The sequence below is a fragment of the Mirounga leonina genome, unplaced genomic scaffold (genome assembly GCF_011800145.1).
Source record: "Mirounga leonina isolate KUSES-001 unplaced genomic scaffold, KU_Mleo_1.0 Mir_170, whole genome shotgun sequence".
In the NCBI taxonomy this organism is placed as follows: domain Eukaryota; kingdom Metazoa; phylum Chordata; class Mammalia; order Carnivora; family Phocidae; genus Mirounga; species Mirounga leonina.
Window position 1 is genome coordinate 37,223,459 of NW_023270433.1, and position 23,456 is coordinate 37,246,914.

The window sequence follows — 23,456 nt, forward strand, 5'->3', positions numbered from 1 at the left end:
TTCACTTCCTGGCAGCTAGGACTGAAGCATGTGAATTGGGCCCAGCCACTCTCACCAGGGACTTTGAATTTTTAGGGGATGATGCTAAGAGGCAAGGGTAGTGTGGAAAGTATACACGGTGACAGCAGCAGCAGCTTGAACAGTCTTGAAGTGGTGGTGTTGAGTATTCACTGGCAGTGGTGGTCATGGCCAAGCCGTGGTGTAAGTGACTGTTTTGCAGTCAAAAACACCGATTGGCACAATGACTGTATTTAAAGGATCCAAGTCAACTTGTAGGGTGTTTCCACTGTTTCAGGGCTCTGTTTTCAGCCCTGCCTTTTAGTTTAACATGAATATCAAAAAGTAAACGTTGTGTTAGAAGGCATCTATGAAAGTATGATATTTGGAATTATGAAGGCAACTGAGGATCTTGCTCTCTTCTGTCGCTTGGACCCCAGCTGGAATGCTGCATCCAGTCCTGGGCACTAGTCTTTCTTTTTCTTTTTCTTTTTTTTTTAAGATTTTATTTATTTATTTGAGAGAGAAAGAACAAGCAGTGGGGAGAGAGAGAGAGAAGCAGACTCCCACTGAGAAGGAAGCCCGAAGCGGGGCTGGATCCCAGGACCCGGAGATCATGACCTGAGCTGAAGGCAGACGCTTAACCGACTGAGGCACCCAGGTGCCCCTGGGCACTAGTCTTTTATGAAGCAAATAGGCAGACTGGAACCTGGTCAAAGAAGAATGATCAGGACAGGGCAGGAAATCAACCATAAAACATGAAGAACAGTAGAAATGGGAGCTATCACATTCCCTGCCTCTGGAGAAGGGGGACTTGGTGACACGCACACTTGGATCTCAGATTTCCTAAGGACCAGTGCCTATTATTACCTCCTTTCTAAGTGGGAGTGTCTACTGTGATTTTTCTGTTCTGGTCTTCCCACTGTATATTGGATGTATGGGTGGAGGGTAGATAACTTACAGAAAACTTGCAAGTTTAGTACAAATACTTTTTTGGATTGAGAGTAAGCTTCTGACATGATGTCATATTACCCTCCAAATCTCATATGTATATTTCTAACATAACCACAATACAACCATCAAAATCAGGAAATTAACACTGATACAATAGTATCATCTTATCCCTAGTCCCGATTCAAGTTTCACTGGTCATCCTCAAAATATTTTACAGCAGAAGGATCCACTTCAGAATCACAGTGTTGCATTTAGTTGTCATTTCTCTTTAGTACCCTCCAGTGGGGAACAGTTCCCCAGTCTTTCCTTGACTGTCATGAACTTGATATTTGTTAAGATTTCAGGATGGTTATTTTCTAGAATGTTTCAAAATTTGGATTTTTCTATGTTTCCCATTGAAATTGTAAGTATTTTGTGGAGGAGATACTTTGAAATTATGTAAATATCTTGTTACTCATCAAATGTTCATTTCTTTATTTATATCAGTATGAACTCATAGTTTCTTATTTTGTTCAATTGGCTGTAAACTGTTCCTATCAATATTTATTTTCATGCTCAAATTGTTCCATACTTGGCCAATGGGAGCTCCTTCAAACTGATTTGTGTGTTATTTTGACACATACTCACTATTCTTTGAGCCCTTCTTACTTTTTGGTACATGATTTTCTAGGCTCATCTTGTAATATCCCTGGTCCATTCCTGAAATCAGCCTTTTCTCCAAGAATACCTAGTTCCTTTTATTGGAAAATGATGTTTAGAAACCAAGATTTGAGTGTTAAATATGCTCATTGCTATTGGGAAGTTTCTGCTCCCAGCAGTTCTCCCAGGTATTTACTCATATTTACATGTAAATACACACACACACACACACACCCCCCTGTATTTATTTCATTATCTATCTATATATTGAAAACCATGAATTCACACCAATTTCTCTAATTCCAATAAAGTGTCAAAGAGTTCATTTTTGTTTTGTCCTTGTCTATATTTGTAACTCCCTTCTCTGACAGTCAGAAACTTAGGTGACTCTCATTAGCCATATATATAGTTACTTCTTCTTTTTTTTTTAGTGTTTTGTTGTTGTTATTTTTAAAGATTCCATTTATTTATTTGACAGAGAGAGACACAGTGAGAGAGGGAACACAAGCAGGGGGAGTGGGAGAGGGAGAAGCAGGCTTCCTGCTGAGCTGGGAGCCTAATGTGGGGCTTGATCCCAGGACCCTGGGACCATGACCTAAGCCGAAGGCAGTCGCCCAACCGAGCCACCCAGGCGCCCCATATAGTTACTTCTAATCAGTCTCCCTGTATTTAACAATCTCCTCATCCCACTTGGGCTCTAACACCCTGTTCTGGGCTGCCCTAATTCACAGAAACCCCTAATACCCTAACCCCCCATGGATGCCCTCTACTCTGCTTGGGCTTTGACACGCTGCACTCTGTACCCTACTTAAGGCTGCCACCTTCCCCACTCATCACCCCATCCTCTCTTCATTTGATTGGGCTTTGACACACTGTCTATGAGGTTTAGACTCCTACCTTGCTCATCCCTACCTAATGGCTTTTGGACTGAATTGCTCAGAAAGAGGATGAAGGGAACTTGTTTCATAGTTTACAGGACTCTGAACCTGAGGAATCATCTGGACCTGATTCAGATGATGAAATTCTTGACCTGGAGCCTGAGCCTGAAGTCTTAATAGGCTCAGCCTTTGGGGGATCTGGGAGGAGATTAATGTATTCTACATGTGGGGGAAATCTAAATAATTTGTGGCCACTGGGCAAACTGCAGTGGTTTAAAAAAGAGGGCTGAAGATTCTTTACTCCTCCACCCAACAAGAGGAAGACACATCTACTCCCTTTGAATCTAGACTGCCCAATAAGTTAACTAAAATACCCAAATGAGTGATGCTGAAGGCTGGGCCTTACAGGGTTTGCATCTTCTTACTTTGTCTTGAAATGCTCCTTCTTGGAACTCACCCTCCAGTTTGTGAGGCAATTCAAGCAGTCGTGTGAAAGGCCTTTATGGAGAGGTCCGAGTGGAGAAGAGCCAAGGCCCCTGACCCACGACCATTCTAAGGCAGCCTCTAGCCTGCACCAACTGCCTGCCGTGTGAGGGAAGCCATTCTGGAACTTCCAGCTGTGCCTGTGGCCATGTGAAGCAGAACTGCCAGTCAACCTACACGATTAGGAGAAAGAAACTGTTAGTTTGAAGACACTAAGTTTTGGGGTGCTATCTTATGCAGCAACAGATCCTTGAAATAACGGTCTACCACATGCCAGGCACTATTCCATGTCCTTCTGATCTACTGAGGTGAAAGAGAAATGTAAACTGACAGGTGCAAATAAGGGCGCAGAGGAAATGCCGCTAACCAGCTGAAGGTAGCCCACAGGGAGAAGCAGGAGCTGGGTGGCTCTGGGCAGATCAGCACTGAACAGGCAAACTACAAAACCCAGATTCCAGTTTTTTGGCCAGTCAGCCCTGCAACTTCCTCTCCAGGTATCTCCTCTGATGTGGATTAGTTTCCACCTGACAAAGTGGAAAGGGGGAAGAGGTGGCAAAGGTTGCCTTGGGTCTGTCTCTGTTTCTAAGACCAGTTCCTGTTTGGACAGCTGGACAATATTGTTCTGAACGTTTCTGACCTTCTGGACCTTCTGAAGCAAAAAATTTACGGATTGTAGGCACCTCTAGATGGTGGTGGGGGTGCTGATAAGGCTGGTGGGAACCTCACTGGCTCTGCATGGTCCCAAGGAATCAACAGCAAGTGTTTCTTTTCCTTGCTTCCTGGCCACAAAGAGGGTCCTGGGATAAGTCTGTGACCCCTAACCTCCCTACACTCCATCCTGTCTCTGGGCCATTACATGGATACGTGGAAGACGTATCTCCATCTCTACCTCCTCTCAGTTTTCAGTTGGGGAATTATTTAGACCCACCCTCACTCATTGGACAGGCATTTTCTTCTAGGCATAGGCTGTTGAGGTCAGCTTCACCTTGACCAATTCCCTGGTGAACAACTCTTAACTTATGTGTTTAAAATAACTTAGCGGGATGGGGTGCCTGGGTGGCTCAGTCCATTGAGCATCCAACTCTTGACTTTAGCTCAGGTCATGATCTTAGGATCATGGTCTCAGGGTTGTGAGATCGAGCCCCATGTCAGGCTCTGTGCTGGGCATGGAGCCTGCTTAAGATTATCCCTCTCTCCCTCTGCTCCACAACCCCCCCCCATGCACTCTCTCTCTAAAATAAATAAATAAATAATAAAGTTAAAATAACTTAGCGGGGTGCCTGGGTAGCTCAGTCGGTTAAGCATCTGACTCTTGATTTGGCTCAGGTCACGATCTCTGGGTCGTGAGATCGAGCCCTGTGTCACGCTCTGTGCTGGGTGTGGAGCCTACTTAAGGTTCTCTCTCTCCCTCTCCCTCTGCCCTCCTTTCCCTGTGTGCACGCGCTTTCTCTCTTAAAATAAGAGAAAATAAAATAAAGTAAAATAACTTAGCAATAGTTCTTCCCTTCTCCCCTTCCCACATAATCAAGATGATCGTAAGCATTCATTTAACAGGTATTTTAACAAATATTTACTCAGTGTCCACTATGTACTAGCTCAGTTCCAGGAGCTGAGGATATAGTAGTGAAGAGAGAAAGTTCCTGCACTCATGGAGCTGATCGTCTAGTGAGGGAGACAGACAACAATAAATATAGTGTTGGGTAGTGATACATGCTCTGAAAAAAATCAAGCAGGTTAAGTAGATTTGGGTGGGGGGACTATTCTACATAGGATAGTCTGAGAAGACCTCTCTCTTAAGGTGACATTTGGGAGATCTGAATTAAATAAGGGTGATGAGTATTTCAGACTAAGTGAATAGCAAGTACAAAGGCCCTGAGGCAGGAAGAAATAAGCAAATTCCAGAGAATAGGAATTAGGTTAGTGTGGCTAAAGCAGGGAGAACATGGTAGAGAGTGACAGATGTGGGTGGGGAAGAGAGATAGGAACCAATTAGATAGGGCTCCTACACATTTGGATTTTGTTTTGAATAAAACGGCACGATCTGATTTATGCTTACAAAGATCTTCCTAGATGCTGTTTGGAGAACAGACTGGGGAGGGGACAGGGAGGAGGTGAAAGCAGAGTGACCAATTAGGAAGCTACCATTATAACCCAGGCCAAGATGATGGTAGCTTGGTCCAAGACAGTTATAGCAGAATTAGTAAGTGGTTAATTCTGATGATTTAAATGTAGCACTGACAAGGCTTGCTGAGGGACTGGAAATGGCATTTTAGCATAAGACAGGCACATCAAGGACACCTTTTAGGCTTTGGCTTGAGGAACTGGCTGAACAGTGGTGCCATTCTCTGAGGTAGGTTAAGAATGAGAGTGGGGTATAGTATAGGGAGTAGGTTGTCGGGGGGTGGGGGGGTGGGGTGGGCAGGATGTATTGAGTTTGAGATGCCGGTAAGATAGGCACTTGAAAATAAGTCTGAAGATCTAGGCTAGAGATAGAAATTCTGCAATCATCAGCAAACAGATTATTATAAATTACTTCTAGGGAGTGTGTAGACAGAAAAGAACATCATGTGCTATGTTCTGAGGCCTTGGAAAACTGCAGAAGACAGAAATTTTGTATCATTTATATACAGATATTATACATCACTCCTAGGGAGTCTGAACGGACAGAAAAGAGCATCATGGACTATGACCTGGGGCCTTCAACAACTGGAGAAGAGAAGGAGAAGCCCACAAGGAAGACAGAGGAGTGACTAGTGAAGTGAGGAAGATCAGGAAAGCCTGGTGTCCAGGGCCAAGTGAGGAAAGTATTCTATATGATCACAGCCAAGAGTCAACTCCTGAGCCTCAGTTTTCTCATCTGCGAAATGGAGATAGTAACAAGAACCTACATGAAAGTGTTGTTAGGATTGAGACGATGCATATAAAGCAATTAGGCTTGTGCTTGACTGGCATATAGTAAACTCCCAAGCTATGCTAGTTATTGCTATCATTCCCTCCACTTCAGTTGGCTGCCAGAGCCCTCAGCTTCTCCATCCACATTAATAACAGCACTTCCGTGAGTCCTTCTCAGGGGTGAGGTGTCCCTGCTCACTAAGCATCAGGTGTGCCTGAAGAGTGGCCTCTGGGTAAAATTTGAACAGAGCAACTTCAGTGCCTAAGCCTCCCACCCAGACGTGCAAATCAACCAGGGGCAAATATGTGGTAAATAAAGGTTTTGGAGCCAGAATTCTACCTCTGTCTCTCACTAGCTGTGGGATCTTAGGTAAGCTTCTTAACCTTCCTGAGCCTTGAACTCTTTTATCTGTGAGATAGGGACAATTCCTACTTCCTGGGATTGTGTCTGAGCTCACGTAAACTGTAAACAAAGCTGGCTGCTCTCCTGCAGGCCAGCAAGGGAGTTACTGAGGCTCTTTGCCACCCTCTCACTCAAAGCACGTATCCTCGAGGGGCGGGATGCACTAGAAGAGGCACCCACACACCCAAAACCGAGCTGGGTGGGTGCTCCAGGCTGGGCTGCCTGCCGTAGGCTGAGCCAGACAAGCGGAGACTCGTGCCCTTTCCCGCGGCGGGAGGGTGAGCGGCGCCTCCCTGCTGGGCCCCCGCATTGGTAGAGGAGTCTAGCCCCGCCAAGGTAGGGGTATCGAAGGTCCCAAAGAATCCCTCCGCGGCTGTCCCACCTCCCTCCCGGGGTTGAAGCCCGCTTCCTGGACAACCTTTCCCCATCCCTCTTCCGGACCCAATCAGGCCTACCGAGGCGCCCTGGCTGGAGCGCCGTCGCGGCCCCCAACCCCTCAAGTCAACGACCAGCCGGCTCTCTGCGCCGCCGCGCTGTAAGCCCAGGCCCGTACCCCAGCCCTTCAGCACCGCAGGAAGCGGCGGCGCCTCTCGAGGGCAGCCAGGAGGAGGAGGAAGAGGAAGCGGAGGAGGCGCGGCTCGGTAGCGACCGAAGCCACACGACGAGGGCTCGGGAGGAGGGCGGTGTGGGAACCCGAGCGCGCGGCGCGGCGCCCCGGGGAGGCCAGCCGCCCTCGGGACGGCTCCGCCCCCTGCAGCCCCCTCCCGAGGCCCCGCCCGCGCGTCGCGGCTCCGCCCCAGAGGCCCCGCCCTCCCGCTCGAGTCCCGAAAACCCCGCTCCAACCGGCGGCCCCGCGCCCGCCCCCACCCGCGCCTCGGGCGCACTTCTGGTCGCTGGGCGGTCCCGCTGGCCGGAGTCTCCGAGTTCCGCCGCCTGCCAGCCGGGGCAGCGCTCCCTCTTCGCTTCCCCTGCGGCCCCTCCCCCAAGCGCCGCGGTCGGGCAGCGCCTGGCCGGCGGCCCGCGGGCGGGCCGCCCCTCCCCGCTGTAGCCCACCCGCCTCTTAAAGCGGCGGCGGGAAGATGAGGTTTCGGGAGCCGCTCCTGGGCGGCAGCGCCGCGATGCCGGGCGCGTCCCTGCAGCGGGCCTGCCGCCTGCTCGTAGCCGTCTGCGCGCTGCATCTTGGCGTCACCCTCGTCTACTACCTGGCGGGCCGCGACTTGAGCCGCCTGCCTCAGCTGGTCGGAGTCCCAACACCGCTGCAGGGCGGCTCGAACGGCGCCGCCGCGATCGAGCAGCCCTCCGGGGAGCTCCGACCCCGAGGGGCCCCGCCGCTGCCGCCTTTGGACGCTTCCTCCGAGCTGCGCTCGGGTAGCGACTCCAGCCCAGAGGCAGACTCTCACTCCGGCCCCGGCTCCGCGAGCAACTTGACTTCGGCCCCGGTGCCCTCCACCACAGCGCTGTCGCTGCTCGCATGCCCTGAGGAGTCTCCACTGCTCGGTAAGGACTCGGGGACTTTCCCGAATTTCCTCGGCGGGGTCCCCTGGACGTTCGCCCGTGCCCTCTTCCAGGATATCCAGCCTCCCGGTTCCGGATCACCGTCCCTAATCCCAGACAGAGGTTCCGGGCTGGATGGCGTGAGAGGGTGGGAGGCGAGTCCTTTTGGATTCACGTTGAAGACTGGGGTGGGGGTGGTACAAGGAAGCCGCGGGCCCCTCTGGCCCCAGGGCCCCAGAACCGGAGAAGGCCTTGTAGACTTCCCTGCTCTGGCTCACGCCTCAAGAAGTTTTGGAGTTTGAGTTTGTTTAGGGCTTGGAGCTGCCTTCGCCTCGCTCACTCTGGTAGGGACCAAGAGGCAGCTCAGAGTAACCCACTCCAGTCTGGGAAACTGATGATGAGGCCTCCAGTGAGGAAGGAAATTGACCTCCCAGTTCACATCCAGTTCACTATCTTGTCTTTCCCTAGAACCACTCTCTCCTGAGTGGGTTAACTTTTCGCGAGCTTTTGGGCGAGTGACTTGTTAACTTCTGGTTTTTCATCAGTTAAATGGGGAAGATAAATGGTACCTAAGTCAGGGTTGTTTTGGAAGATTAGGTGAAACAGTGTAAACAAGTATTTACATTAATGAAGGTAAGCCCTTAATAAATTGTTACTATTGTGTCAAGTTCCTCTTCTGTGTAGATCGCTGCCCTGGGGCCTTCCTACCCTGCTTCGTGCACCTGTAGGTTCCCCGAAACCTATGTGAGCAGAGCCCTCCCAAGGACTGAGGGTGTTTGTAGGAGTACAATGTGTGTACCACAGGGGCTGGAGGGCTAAACTGTAACCAGTCCACACCCAGTTGTTCCTTCCAGGGAGAAGCTTGGAGTCTCAGGTGTCTTGCCCAGGTGATCGGAAGGGTGGCCACCAGCCTGCTGGGAGCTTGAGAGGGTGGGTTTGCGTTCCTCCTGTCCGGAGGAGGCTGGACGGTTCCCTGCGGGCAGAACGTTTCCTTGACCTGTGATCTCCACAGGCAGTCAGGCCCAGGCGGCCACAGGTTGTTCCCAAGATTATCATACTGGTGGCTGCTCATTTTTTAATGCCAGAGTTTAGAGATTGTTGTTCTAAGTGAGGGGCCCTGGCAGGAGGGCAGGCATCCTGCCAGTAGGAACTCTGTCACCTTCCCGCAAAACCCTGGCAGAGCAGGCCTTCTACATGCTCTTGCTCAATTTCTCCAATAATTACTTCAGTATTTTCATATCAAGTTTAGGAGGAAGCTCTTGGAATTGGTCAGACATGAATTGTGGAAATAAGGGGACTTTTTTTTTAAAGCAGAAAATTGAATCCCTTTGGACTTGGTGGTTAGTCTGAGAAGCAGACTAGTCTTATAAAATAAAGTTGAATATTTGCCCTGCTGTTAAGTGTCTGGCCTCAAGCATCTTACAGAGTTTTTCACAGTCTGTGTCTTGTATGTAAAATGGGGTTGTTGGTGTTTAACTCGGTTATTTTTAGGGCTAAGTGAGATTGCGTACATTAAGTACATGGCAAATAGGACTTGGGACTTGAGTTCCATTTTCTCAGACACCTGTGGAGGTGGCTCTGAACAGCAGAGAGAAAGGGGGAAGAGAGAGATAAGTCCCCAGAACCCAGAGAGGCCAGTTTTCATCTTTTTGTTTTTAATTGTTGCCTAGATGTTTATGCAGAAAAAAGAGAAATTAGCAAATTAAAGTGCCCCAAAGTTCATTAGATTGGTATTTGAGGTATAAGGTCTTCTCAGTGAAGTTCGAGGGCCCATGGTGCTTTGTTTTTGTTTTGCAACGGTGTTCCTAATGCTTGGTGACCGGTTACTAGTATTTCTGAGCTGAATTTTGAATTGGCAGCGTGAAGGCACTTCCTGAGAGATAACATTTGGAGGGTGAGGAGAGGCCCTGGGTCTTCTCTAGCTTGGCCCCCTTAGTGTGACACGCATGGAACCATGATGTTTGGGCTGCTGCTGTGGAGGTCCCACAAAGTGAAGGTGGCAGGTTTTTCTTCATTTTAATTGAGCCCTTAGGTTTGAGTGGTTGGGTCAGCTCTCTGAATGGGGGCTCCTGGCTGAGAGGGGGTCTCGAGGAGGCTGAAAGTCTCTCTAGGAGTGTGTGGGTTGGGGGGAATTGAGCCCATCTGTTCATCTGAGCAGGTGTCAATCAAAGCCCCTGCGGGGTGGTTTTGAGGTTGATGGGAGAAAGCATCCGTGGGGTTTAGAACTGTGGCCTTTTCACTACTTGCAGTTCCTTTCCTTGACTTGGCTCTACTTTCTGGTGTCCAGGGGTCTGGGCCAGACACTGTGATAAGCTCCTGTTTGGTACGTGGAGGGCAATGGGCATGCCCTTCCCTGGAGGAGCCAGACACCAGACCAGGCTGTTGATGGTGTCTGTTTGATCTCTCATGGGTTGTCAGAGCCTTGGATAGACTTCAGAAAGACTTGGGCTTGAATCCTGCTTCTGTCTAGTCTTTGTGACATAAGGCAAGTTGCAGTGTGTTGAGCCATTCATTGTAGGCCCTGCCTCAGGATCCCCCTGTGGGCTAGTGGGAGGCCTTCAGGAGTAGGGACTGCAGTGGGGGAGGTGGGCCTTTCCTGAGTATTCCTCCAAGTTCCCGGGGGAGTTCTCCCAGAAAATTCAGGCCTGCAGGCACTGTCCTCTTGGCCCTCAGGTTGTGTAGCATCTGGTCCACGTAACGTGGTCACAAGGCCCCCTTTCCTGGCTGCCTGGGTGTTCGACCTGGGAGGAGCAGCGGTCTTGCGTTTTCTTTTCCTGGAATGTTCGTCTCTGCTCAGATTTGGTGGCAACTCAGCGTGACTTGACTGGTGCTGGCCTTGGCACTGCCAGCCCAGAGAGGGGCTAGGTAGAAGGTGGGCAGGACCTTAGGTTGGACTGGTTAGGGGAGGCAGGACTGACCTGGGGGCTCAACTGGGGCCTGGTACAGCTGCTACAGTCCGCTCAAGGGTGTATGGGGTGTGGGGGGTGAGTATAGGACTGCTTAAACCCAGAGGCTTCCTTTGCCCATCTATGCTTTGAAGAGATCCTCTTCATTTGTTCAAACGACTCTAATCTAGAGGTGGGCACCAGAGAGCCATGGGCACCTGGATCAGCAAACAGCCACCATAGGTAGCCAGGGTCCTGGGAGAGCACTTGTCCATGAGTCAACTTCCCCAGCTTTTGTGGGGGCTGTTAACCAAGCTTCTGTAGTGGTTTGTGCCCTTGGGAAGACAAAGCACTATCTGCGTCCCTGCTGGCTCTCAGCTCTCAGGTGTTTTTCCACCAGCATGCTATCCCCCTCTCCCCCCTTCTCACATATTCACACATGTGGACACAAGCAGGCTGCCCAGGACAAAATGTACTTTGAGGACATCTGTCCCAGCCCTCAGCTTGGGGAAGGGCTCTCTCTCCCCTTTGAGTCTTGGAGCCTCATCACTTTCTGGCTTGGGGTAGAGCCTCATCCTCAGAGTTGGGGAAGGCACGAGGAGCCTCCCCTTGTCCAGGTCTTTAACTTTGGGAGATTATGTAGCTAGTACTTTAAACTAGTTTGTCCTGTTGTTTTTCCTTGGGAAAGTAGTTTATTGGCAAATACAAAGATACACCTTCTTGTCTAACAGTCTGAGATTGAGAAATACCCTCTATGACTATTGGGCTTGCTTCCTTCCACTCAGCCTGATTGTGGCAGGAGTGATTCCTACCTGTTGCAGTCTGTCCCAGACTCAGCAAGCATGGAAGCCTCCACCTTATGGACCAGGTGGACACTCCCTGGGGCATGGGGAGCAGAGAGTCAAATGTGGGATTGGATTCAAACTGCAGCATCTTGGACCCATAGCATCCCAGGATGGGACTGTCTAGTTCCCTGGCCTCATCCCTCATTGTGCTGGGGCTGGAACTTGGGTATCCTGCTTCCCAGCCCAGTGTTCTTCCTTGAGGTTATTGCCCAGTAGACACCTAGTGCAGAGGCTCCGAGCAGGCTAATATGACCTAGAGTTTGAGAGGATCCTTGCTAGGTATGTCTGTCTGTCCACCTGAAAGCTGGCCTGGACATCCTTGATGGCTAAGACATCTGGTAACTTCATTCATTTAGTTCCCACGATGCACCTGTCCTGTGCTGGGTACTAGAGCTGCAAAGAGGAAGATGACACAATGCCTCTCCTTTAAGAACAGTCCAGGCAGAGGAGGCATAATTAAACTGTGCTGATGTCAATTAGGGAAACTAAAATGTGTGTGTGTTTAGTCTCTCCCTCTCCTATCCATCCCACCTTTTCTTCCTTTCTTCCTCTTATTCAGAAAACTAGAGTTGATATCAAAGTTCTTCAGTCCTGGTTTTGGTTGTTCCTGTAATTTCTGAAGCCTCAAATTAACGCTGTTGAGTAATCTGTACCTTGCTGCTTTATAATGACTGTTATGAGACATCAGCAGCCATATGGTCTTTGGGTAGCAGCAGGGTAGGGATTTCCAGGCTGGGACTAGACTAATTTATGGGTTGGGAACGACAGGACAGTTAATGCTCAGGCAGTCCCTGCCTTTCTGTGGATTTCACCCAGGGAATCTTCTGGGCTTTGGGGGCAGGTGTGGGAGGCACATCCTCTTTGGGCTTAGCTGGGCTCTGGGTGTGTATGAAAGTGGCCCAGTCTCCCTCTCTTGCTGTCTCTCTCTGTCAAATAAATAAATAAAATCTTAAAAAAAAGAAAGAAAGAAAGCGGCCCAGTCGTCCTGTGGCCAAGTTAAACCTAGTGATTTCTTCCTTGCTTGCATACCCAGTGCCTCCAATGCCATCTTCACTATTCAGTGTTCCCTGCCTGCTCCTGACAAGAAGCAGAGACTGGAATTCTGCTTGTAATAATATCCACCTGGAAATTCCAGTTATTCTTATCTGGTTAAGTGGCAATCCATTTGTCCTAAAACAGATGGATTGCCCTTGCAGCTTAAATCCTGTGGGTCCTGGCACTGTGGCCATTTTACACTTGGCTCTGGCAACGCCCAGGGTGGTCCAGGCAATGAGGTCACTGTAAAGGCCAGCGAGCCAGACCCTAACTCCTGGGGGAGTTCACCAGGCATGGGATTGTGAGTGTTCCTAGGAGCTGGACTGTGGCTGTGATTGTAAAGGCCCCAGTTGTGGGGGGTCTCTACGCGGGTCACCAGTTTGGGGAGAGATTGCAGATCCTGTTGTAAAGGTCAAAACGTCCAGGTTCGAAGGTCATGGTGGCTTAAGGTCAGGGGATAGGGTCCGGTTGGGAGCTGGTTCTGAGTGGACGTGGCCTAAAGGGATTCGTCCTTAGAAGGCAGAAGGGCTGAGTCACACACTCAGTGTTTCAGGTTCCACTTTCCAGCCTGGCCTCAGCCCCCCCCTTCCCTACACAAATGAAGGCCAGGAGATATATAATTGGCCGTTGCTGAATTCTTTGGCAGTGAATTTAATGTCTGGTCTGGGTGTGTTGTGTAGCTGCTTCCCTTTCCCCTGCCACCCCTCCAAAGCCCCTCACGAAGCCCAGAGAGAGGGAAGGAGTAGCTTCCATGGAATGCTGCAGGCTAGGGCTGTGGGTCTTTGCTTTTTCCTGTATTTTTTTTGTAAAAAGTAATGCAGGCTTATTGAAAATAACTTAAAAAGGTAAAAAAGGTAGAAAGGCACGCCTGTATTCCTTTCACCTAGAGGAAACATGTTGGCGTATCTCCTGCTAATCTTTTTCTTGTACATATTTAAGAATATAGATGAACAGATAGATTGGTATAGATAGACATAGATAACCTGCTATCCAGCATTTGTCACTTAAGATTCTTTCTCACGAGCTTGGTCCTACACTTTTAAAAACCCCAAAAGCTGTGTCATTCTGTCAGCTGAATATGCTATAACTTTATTTTTTCAGTTGTTGTTGAACACACACACACACACACGTAGTTTTTGTTTTTTCTTAGTGGCCCTCTGAGGCTTGTACATAAAGCATTGCACTTTCTGGATTGTTTCTCGAGTAGAGTTTTCTAAAAAGGGAAAAAAAGGGTGAATGCTTTTTGAGAAGAGCTAGGTTTTAAAACCAGTCTTAGAAAAAGATAGACCCATTCAAAATTACAGGTTTACTTAGTGCTGGCAGAGGAGTATCATTTATTGCTGAATGAAGGATGTGTCTAGAATTCTGATTAAAAAGGAAACTAGGTGCAGGAAGTGCCTGGGGCAGGGGCAGAGGGCCAAGCTGTAGGATGGACACTTGGGATCAGACTGAGCAGAGATCTGTTGTTAACAGAAGCAGTGGGGGTGATGCCCTAGGAGTCTGCTTTCTCAGTAACTTCTCCATTTGTCTCCTTAGCTGCCAAGTCCCTGGGCTAGGCTTGTGTGGACTGTGGCCCTGGGGCCGTGGTGCTGGGGAGACACCAGCTAGCTAAGCTGGTGCAGTTGACATGACTGTTTCCACAGAGCCGCCCGGGAACACGCTAGCAAATCGGACTATGAAACCAATAGCACAGTGAGATCTGGGGAGGGGCCCTGAAGTGAGACCCTATAGATTTCCAGGAATTGCTTTTGAGAGAAGCCTCAGAGAGCATTAGAGCCCAGCGCTCAGTCGGGACTGGTTCAGGTGGTCTGAGCAATCTAGTCTCAGGCCATTAGGCTAGGCTCTTCCCAAGGTGTCATTGCACTTGGAAATTATTCCACTTTGATTGCCCTCACCGGATCTACATTCTCCCTTTCTGAGGGACACTTGGGCTTTGGGACTCTGCCAGGGGTCATTTGGCACAGAGTCTGGGGATCCATGGGGAGGCTGTGCTGAGGGAAGTGGCGGGGTCATGTCAGACCAGCATGACCAGTATGGTATGAGGTCAGGTTCCTTCCTGTCCCACCTCATGGGTCTGGAGGTCATGGGGAGGGGCCCTGGCAGGGGGTTCACTAATTGCCTGACCCCATGACCGTGTGCATTTAAAAAATGCCTTTAAAAGTTTCCTTAAGGGGCCCCTGGGTGGCTCAGTTGTTAAGCATCTGCTTTTGGCTCAGGTCATGATCCCAGGGTCCTGGGATCGAGCCCCACATTGGGTTCCCTGCTCGGCCGGAGGCCTGCTTCTCCCTCTCCTGCTCCCCCTGCTTATGTTCCCTCTCTTGCTGCCTCTCTCTCTGTCAAATAAGTAAATAAAATCTTAAAAAAAAAAAATTTCCTTAAAAGTTTCTTCCTGTTTTGCATAATGTCCTTTTGCCTTTGACATCCTGAAAGTGCAGAGCTGTCGTTAGTGTCTCAGGCCACCCTGCCGCCACCAGCTTGAAAAAACAGAATAGGACTCCAAGCTAAGGGTGGGTCTAGGGAAAATGGTATTTGCATCATAGCAGCTTGGTGACTTGGCGCTGAGGTGTTAGGTAGCTCCTGGCATTCAGATGAGTATAAAGGCAGCCTGGGCATGGCTGCTGCCTGGCTGAGAATGGGTAGACCTGAGTCTTCACCCCAAGTCAGGAGGAGCCCTAAGGAAGTGGGTGAATGAAGACTGATTTGCTCACTCAGCAAGCTTTTGTTGGTAACCACAGTATCTGAAGCATGGGAGATAGACATGAACAAGGGCTCAGCAGTGGACAGACCCTGGCAATATGGTGTAGTCAGAAAGGGGAAGTGTGGGTGTCCCCAGGGCACTGGGAAGGTGCAGAGAACCAGATGGGTGATCTGGGCTAGGTCCAGACTCAAAATGAAGGGCCTCTCTTCCAACACTGATTCTAGCATCTCTGTGTTTCTCAGTGTGTCTGAACAGTCTCTCTGATTGGGAAGGGCAGGGGTCTACTGCTGAACGCAGCCTGTAATTTCCTCTGGTTGCTGTCACATGGGAAGAAGGCCATGGCTGCTGTCCCAGCTGCTGCATGCAGTCACCAGCCGGGCGGGAGAGGACAGGAAGTGGGAGGCAGAGTGAAAGGAAGATAATGGAAGAGAGAAGGTGGTGCAGAAGGGGCCGTGCTGGACAGGGGAAAGCTGAAGATAGCTAGACTGAGGGCCTGAAGGAGAGAAGGCGAAGGGAGAGGGAGGTACAGAACCAGGGGGTTTGTGGTCTGGAGGGGGTAGGGGCAAGCCTCAAAGGCCACTGGTGTGAGAATTCCGTGTTCTGGTCCTTCTCCTAACTCATTCCATCATTTTGGGCAAGTCCCAACTCTGTTGGTCCCTCTTTCCCTCTCTGAAGTTTGAGTGGGTTGGACCTGTTGGTCTTTAGTGCTCTTCCTTCTCTTCCTCCCGAAGTCTGGATTGGTATGGGGGAAATCCTGGTCATATCTGCAGCATGAAAGGGCTCTGAAATTCCCTGTGAAGCACACTACCCACTGGCTAGCTGTGTGATATGGGAGAGATGTTTTCCTTTCAGTGCCTCAGTGCTCTCACCTGTAAAATGGGGATAACAATAGTGTCTACCTCATAGATGTTGTAAGATTTAGGTAGTAGGCATAAAAAGGCCTAAAACAGTGCCTAACACTGAATAAGCTCTGAATATATGTTATCTATTATTGGTAGCACTGATAGTTCTTATTTGTGAAGATTTTGGTGTTTGCTTGTAGGATTTCTTCCTTTTTTCTCTTTTTTAGTTGAAAATACATCACCACATTAAATATTTTAAAAAATACAATTCTGCTGTTTACCATTGTAATGAAACATATGCCTACCACTGTAACAAAACTTGACAAGACTTTCTAAATACATACATACTTTACTCTGTTGTAATTGTAGTGTGAAACTATTTTGCATTCTGTTCATTTCATTCAACGCTATCTTAAACTGGTATGTTATTCATAATTATCCTAATTATCTTTTCAAGCTGCTATCTAAAATCCTTATGCAGGAGTGCCTGGGTGACTCAGTTGGTTAAGCATCCAGTCGGATTTTGGCTCAGGTCATGATCTCAGGGTGATGAGATCAAGCCCCATGTAGGGCTCCCCGCTTACCAGGGAGTCTGCTTGAGATTCTTTCTCTCCTTCTCCTACTGCCCCTCTTCCCTCAAATAAATAAATAGATATATAAATCTTTAAAAATATTAAATCCTTACCGATATTTCCTTAGCATTCAGTGTTCCAGGTTTCTCCATCATGGTCATTGTTTTTTGTTTATTTGTTTGTTTTGTTTTGTTTTAAAATCATAGATAATCTTGAACATTTTCTCTTATGTTTTGCTTTTTGCTTCAGTTGAATTATTTCCTTGGGATAAATTTCTAGAGAGGAATTAGGCTAAGGGAGATAGTCACCTTTATGACATTGGTTCACATTGCCACTTTGCTTTCCAAGAGGGTTGGAATAATCCATAGGCCCTAAACTGTAAATTCCTGGCCTAGAGATATTGGCTTTTAAACAATGTGGATACCTAGGGGAAGTCAGATCCATCTGGAGTCTCACATTGACACTCCCAGCTTGTGTGTATGTGTGTGCGTTAAGTTCCTTGTATAAGGCACTGCACCGAACTTGGACTTGAGGTTCTTCCCGTACGCCATTGTGTCTGGGAGTTCCTGCTGAGGTGTATCCACCAAGGAGTCTTACTGGTGGCTCTTTCAATACTTCCTGTACCTTTGCCAAAGAGTTGATTTACACAAGGTAAGAAACTTTCCTCCTTTTATTTGTGGAGCCAAAGCTGTAGAATGGGGGCAGACCCTGGCTTTATAAGCCTGGCTTCAAAATGGTGTTGGTCCTAACATAATATAAAAACAAACAAACAAAATAAAACAAAACAAACACAAAAAGCAAAATGGTGTTAGTCTAAAACTTTGTGGGTTGATGTCTGGAAGTACCACATGCAGCCATCCACAGAAACTGTGTTCGGTTCTGACGGGCTAGCCTGGGCACGTGACCACCTAACCCATGTGGATCAACTCCAGTCTGACGACCCTGATTGAGGGGATCCAGAAATGAGGCCCAAAGGAAGAAGGACTTAAATTATGTTGGGTAAAAATAAGTTGATCGATGGCTGTGAATCGCCAGTTCTGCCTCTATGGCCACCCCCTTCACATGCCTCTTTTGTAGATAGACAGGAGCCTGCTGACGTCCATAAGTAGTACAATGACTTTGGCACCAGTAATTTCAGTGGCCAGAGGTTTACAAATTAAGCAGATGGGGTGCATTCAACTTGTGACAGCTGCTACTTTCATCTCACAGCCCCTCTTGTCCTCTTCTGCCAAGTTCCGCAGCACTCAGCTGTGATTTAACAAGGTGCTCCCTGGATGTATTTGTAGTCAGGCCAGAGCTGTTGTCTAGCATATTGTTCCTGGGGTGCCCAGGGCAATACTTTCTTCCTGTGTAGAATGGGGAGATAATTCTTACCTCAAGGGCTTGATAAGAGGATTGAATGAGATGAGGTATGTGGTGATGTCAGTGTTCTGTTCTTTTGTTCGATGTCTAACCCATTCCCTTGGGTGCAGAAGACATACACTCAACATAGTAGGCTGCAGAGTAAAATTTTCTCCAAATGCAGGTTGTTTTTGTTGGGGCAGAGTTAAGAGGATAAGGGAGAGGTGTGAGGCTGTAACCACAACTTAGGGATAGGGTTTAGCCTGGAGCCAGGGTTTGGTGGAGACTGTGGCCTGCCTCGATGAAGAGACCTACCCCAGGCCACAAGGAGGCCTCCATCTTGTTGAATCCACACCACTGGGAGTTGGGAGTGAGTGTTGCCACGCGCCAGGCGTGCCAGGATTCTGTGGTGCTCCACAGCCTTCCCTTCTCCAGGTGGACATTTTTTGTCCATGTCCTGGGGAGAGGCCATCATAGAGTATAGAAAATTGAATGGAGGGAGCATTGGATGTGTCATGGAGTCTCAGGGGACAAGAAGAGATGTGTTAAGAAGGGAGGTGGGGGGAGGGGGCAGCCCGGGGTGCCCAGTGACCTAAGCTTGGTGTGTTATTAGGACAACTTAGGCAGAGGCCTGTAGATAGCCTGTCTTGTAAAAGAGTAAGAAATATTGATTTGTAGTTCTTTTTTTTTTTCAGCTTTATTAAAATATATTAAAGATTTATTTATTTATTTGAGAGAGAGAGTGCACACGCATGCACAAACTGGAAGAGGGGCAGAGAGAGAGAATCCCAAGCCAACTCCCTCCTAAGTGTGGAGCCCAACTCAGGGCTCGATCCCGGGACCCTGAGATCACGACCTGAGCCGAAATCAGGAGTCAGATGCTTAACCGGCTGAGCCACCCACCCACTGCACAGCATTATTAAGGTATAATTGACAAATAAATGAATTGTAGTTCTCTTTATTGTGATGTCTTTGTCGGATGTTGGTATCAAGATAGTACTGACTCATAGAATGAGCAGTACTACCCTCCTCTTCCCAATTTTAGGGAGAGCTGGTGAAAGATTTGTATTCTTCTTCAGGTATCTGTTAAAATTCACCAGTGAGGCCATCTGAGCCTGGGTGTTTCTTTGTGGGAAGCTATCTGATTACTAACTCAGATTCTTGTTGCATGTCTATTCAGATTTTCTGTTTATTCTTCCTTCAGTCAGTTCTGGTAGGTTGTGTCTTCCTAGGGATTTGTCTTCTTCACCTAAGCCACCTAATTCATTGGCATACAGTTGTTCACAGTATCCCCCTGGGATCCTATTTGTTTCTCTAAGGTTGGCAGGGGTGTTTCCTCTTTCATTCCTGATTTTGGTAATTTGAGTCTTCTCTCTTTTTTTTTCTAGCCACAAGTATGTCATTTTTGTTTATCTTTTCAAGGAACCAGCTTTTGGTTCACTGATCTTTATTGTTTTTCTGTTCTCTATTTCATTAATTTCTGCTCTAATCTTTATTATTTTGTTCCTTCTGCTTGTTTTAGGTTTAGTTTGCTCCTCTTTTTCCAATGTCTTAAGGTGGAAGGTTAGGTTGTTATTGATTTGACATCTAAAGGCCATATACTTTTTTTTTTTTAAACATTTTAATTTATTTATTTGAGAGAAAGAGAGAGAGTGGGGGGGGTGGGTGGCGCAGAGAGAGAGGGAGAAGCAGACTCCCCACCGAGCAGGGAGTGTGATGCAGGGCTCGATCCCAGCACATTGGGATCATGACCTGAGCCAAAGGTCAGGTCTAGCTTAACCAACTGAACCACCCAGGCGCCCCTAAAGGCCATATACTTTTAACGTTTTTTTTTTTTAATTAAAGATTTTATTTATTTATTTGTCATGGAGAGAGAGGACAAGCAGGGGAAGTGGCAGACAGAGGGAGAAGCAGACTTCCTGCTGAGCAAGGAGCCTGACATGGGACTTGATCCCAGGACCCCAGGATCATGACCTGAGCCGAAGGCAGATACCTAACCGACTGAGCCACCCAGGCATCCCTACTTTCAACATTTCATAGATGCTGTCAAATTGCCCTCCAATTTGTGCTCATCAACAGTGTTTGAGAAATGCCTGTTTCCCACATTTATGCCAGTTAGCAGTCTTTTTACATTTGCCAATGTGATGATCAAATGTGGTATCTTGTTTTAACTAGTTTCTTTGACTACTGATGATGTTGACCAAACTTTCATGTATTCGTTACGTTGGCCATTTGTATTTCTTCTGTAAATTACTTGTTAATATTTTTACCCATTTTTCTTTTTTTTTTTTAAGATTTATTTATTTATTTGAGAGAGAGAAAGTGCGTGCATGCATGCGAGCAGGGGAAGGGGCAGAGGGAGAGGGAAAGAATCTCCAGCAGACTCTGTGCTGAGAGTGGAGCCCGGTGTGGGGCTTGATCTCAAGACCCTGAGATCATGACATGAGCTGAAATCAAGAGTTGGATGTTTAACCTACTGAGCCACCCATTTTTCTATTAGTTTTTTAAAATAGGTTTGGAGGAGCTTTTAATATTATGGATATTACTCCTTTATTATGTATTGTTTGCAGATATGGCCTGTCACCTATCTTTTAACTTTATCTCTGGTATCTTTGACCATACAGAAATTTCAAATTTTTATATATTTAAATCTGTCTTTTCCTTTATGGCTTCAAGTTATTTTTGCACTCAGGAAGGTCTTCATCCCAAGATTATGAAATTTTTCTTCTGTATTCTCTTCTAAGCTGGTTCTTTAACATTTTTTTAAGATTTTATTTATTTTTTAACAGAGAGAGAGACAGCGAGAGAGACAAGCAAGGGGAGTGGGAGAGGGAGAAGCAGGCTTCCCGCAGAGCAGGGAGCCCGATATGGGACTCGATCCAAGGACCCTGAGATCATGACCTGAGCCAAAGGCAGATGCTTAACGACTGAGCCACCGAGGCACCCCATGGGATAGGTCTTGTTTTAACTTGCCTTTCTCTGATGACAAGTGCTCATATGCTTTATGGCTTTTGGGTTTCTTCTTTGGTAAATTGCTTGTTCACGATAATCAGTTGCTTGTTTTTCTCAGTGGGGTTCTTACATTTTTCTTGATGATATGCGGAAGTTCCTTATACATCCTCGATATTAATCCCTTGTTGGTCCCAAACGTTGCAGATTTTGGATCTGAATCTGTCATCTATCTGTTCATTTGCCTGTGCTACCTTTTTTTTTTTTTTAATATAGACCCTTTGTTTTCTCTTTGTGCAGTCTCTCACCAGCACTTCTTTTTCTATGTTAAAACCCTTTGTTCCTCCACATTTTAAGTGGGCTAGTATAGCTGAACTCAGCTGATTCTTTTCAACAAATGGTCTGTCTTTATGATGACTTAGCCTCTTATTGAGTTGTATTAAGAATGACTTTACCTCTTAGAGTGTGAGGGAGGCCTGCATGTAAATATTAGTCATGGATTTATTCAGCAAATATATGCTGTGGGCCTACTCTTTTAGGCACTATGCTATCGCTGAAAAGGTTCAGAGGTTATGAAACCTGCCTGTGGCTTTTCAGAGGTAGAGCAGGGATTTGAGCCTCTTCCTACCATACTGCTTCCCTCAGAAACTGAATTTGGTTCCTGTACACCTGTGTGTCAGATTTTTATATCTTATCTAACAAATGACCTAGGAAGGTGCAGAGCAAAGTGTTCTCCCCCAGCATCCCGAGGAGGGGAAAGTAATCAGGAGAGGAATGGAGGCAGATGTGGCTTCTGCCATTGTAGGCCTGGAGCCCTCAAGTGGCAGGCTCTGGGCTACCTGCTGGGGACTGGTGAATGGCTCCGGGCTGAGAGCGGAAGTCCCAAAAGAGGCAGGAGGACGGCCTCAGTCTGGAGGGGGGAGGTCATAAAATAAAACACCAGGCCTAAATCATTGAGAAGCTCATATCTTCTCTTGCAGAAGTGCCCTATTTCTAAGATGAGAGAGATGCCCCAAGATCTTCCTGGAGCTAACAGAATTTCCAGGCAAATTGGCTTCCCAAGCCTTTCCTGGTAGTGGTAACTGTGGGCAGGAACAGTTTCCAGAATTTCCACAAATTCCAGCGGAGGGAGGGAGGCAGGGAGGAAGGGAAGCCAAAGGGAGAAGAGCTGAGTGAGGAGGAAATCTGCCTTTGGGCCAGGACCAAACAAAGCAGAAATTCCTCCTGGGATGGATTTTCCCTGGAGGACAACACTGGGAAGCCTGTTTACTGGGCTTTAAAGCCTGTGGTCCCCAGCACAGTTTCTTGACCTCAGGGCCCTGAATCTCTGTGGTTTCACTATGGATAGAAACTTTCTCCTTGGGTCACGCCAGGACAGAAGTGTATCGCCACACCCCCAGTCCCAGGGCCTCCCCGAGGTTTCCCAGTGCTCTTTCCTTGCTTCTCCTACTCCACTGAATTCCAGAGCCATGGCCATGTATGGTGTAGAAATGTGCTTGAGAAGGGTTTAGATCAATCAAGTAAGATTCACTTTTACGCCGCCTTGGATCAGTTGGTGGCTCCCTGGAACCCTAGATTAAGGATTCTGAGACAGTCTTGGTGGGCACGGCAGAGAGAGAGTAGAGGGATGTGTGTGCTGCAATTTGCTGTCCACTGTGTAGATACATCCATGAACATCAGAACCCTAAAGGATTAATGAGGGGAAGATAAGGGTTAATTTTTGTTTTTTAAGATTTTATTTATTTATTTGTCAGAGACAGAAAGAGAGAGCACAAGCAGGGGGAGCAGCAGGCAGAGGGAGAAGCAGGCTCCCCGCTGAGCAAGGAGCCTGATGCGGGGCTCGATCCCAGGACCCTGGAATCATGACCTGATCCACACTTAACCGACTGAGCCACCCAGGCACCCTTAATCTCCTTTCTAAACCCTGGCTCCAGGCAACCACTTTTGTCTCTATAGATTAGCCTTTTATGGACATTTACCTTTTTGACTAGGGCCTTTACCTGGAATTTTTGACATTCTCTTAAGGGTGGTCTTTTTTGCCAATCCAGGAGTGTCCTTGAGAAAGCCTCAATCCCACTGTCCTTCATTTTCCCTCATGCGCAGCCTTGGGCCTGAAATGTAATCCTTTAAAAAATTTTTTTCTACCTTTTTATTTGTTTTTTCCTCTCTTTTATTTATTTATTTTTTTAAAGATTTTATTTATTTATTTGACAGAGAGAGAGAGAGGGAGAGAGCACAAGCAGGGGGAGCAGCAGAGGGAGAGGGAGAGGGAGCCCGTTGCGGGGCTCGATCCCAGGACCCTGAGATCATGACCTGAGCCGAAGGCAGACGCTTAACCGACTGAGCCACCCAAGTGCCGTATTTTATTTTACTTTTTAAAGCTCTATGTGGGGCTTGAACTCACAACTCTGAGATCAAGAGTCGCATGCTATACCGTCTGAGCCAGGCAGGCACCTCTGAAACATAATTCTTAAGGTCCCTCAGCCGTGATCTGCCAGGACTCTTCAGGGTTTTGGTTTGAGGTGGACCCTGACCCTTCAAAGTGGTAG

At 47.7% G+C, this 23,456-nt stretch overlaps 1 protein-coding gene across 2 annotated transcripts in view; it reads left to right on the forward strand.

Moving 5' to 3' along the window:
* The first annotated feature begins 7,204 nt into the window (after positions 1-7,204).
* Positions 7,205-23,456, forward strand: part of B4GALT1 (beta-1,4-galactosyltransferase 1) — a 49,354-nt gene continuing 33,102 nt past the window's right edge. For both annotated transcript variants that reach the window (XM_035016486.1, XM_035016487.1), the window contains exon 1: positions 7,205-7,743. In XM_035016486.1, the coding sequence (XP_034872377.1) occupies positions 7,326-7,743 (418 nt within the window). In that variant the 5' untranslated portion in view covers positions 7,205-7,325. The remainder of the gene's footprint in view (positions 7,744-23,456) is intronic.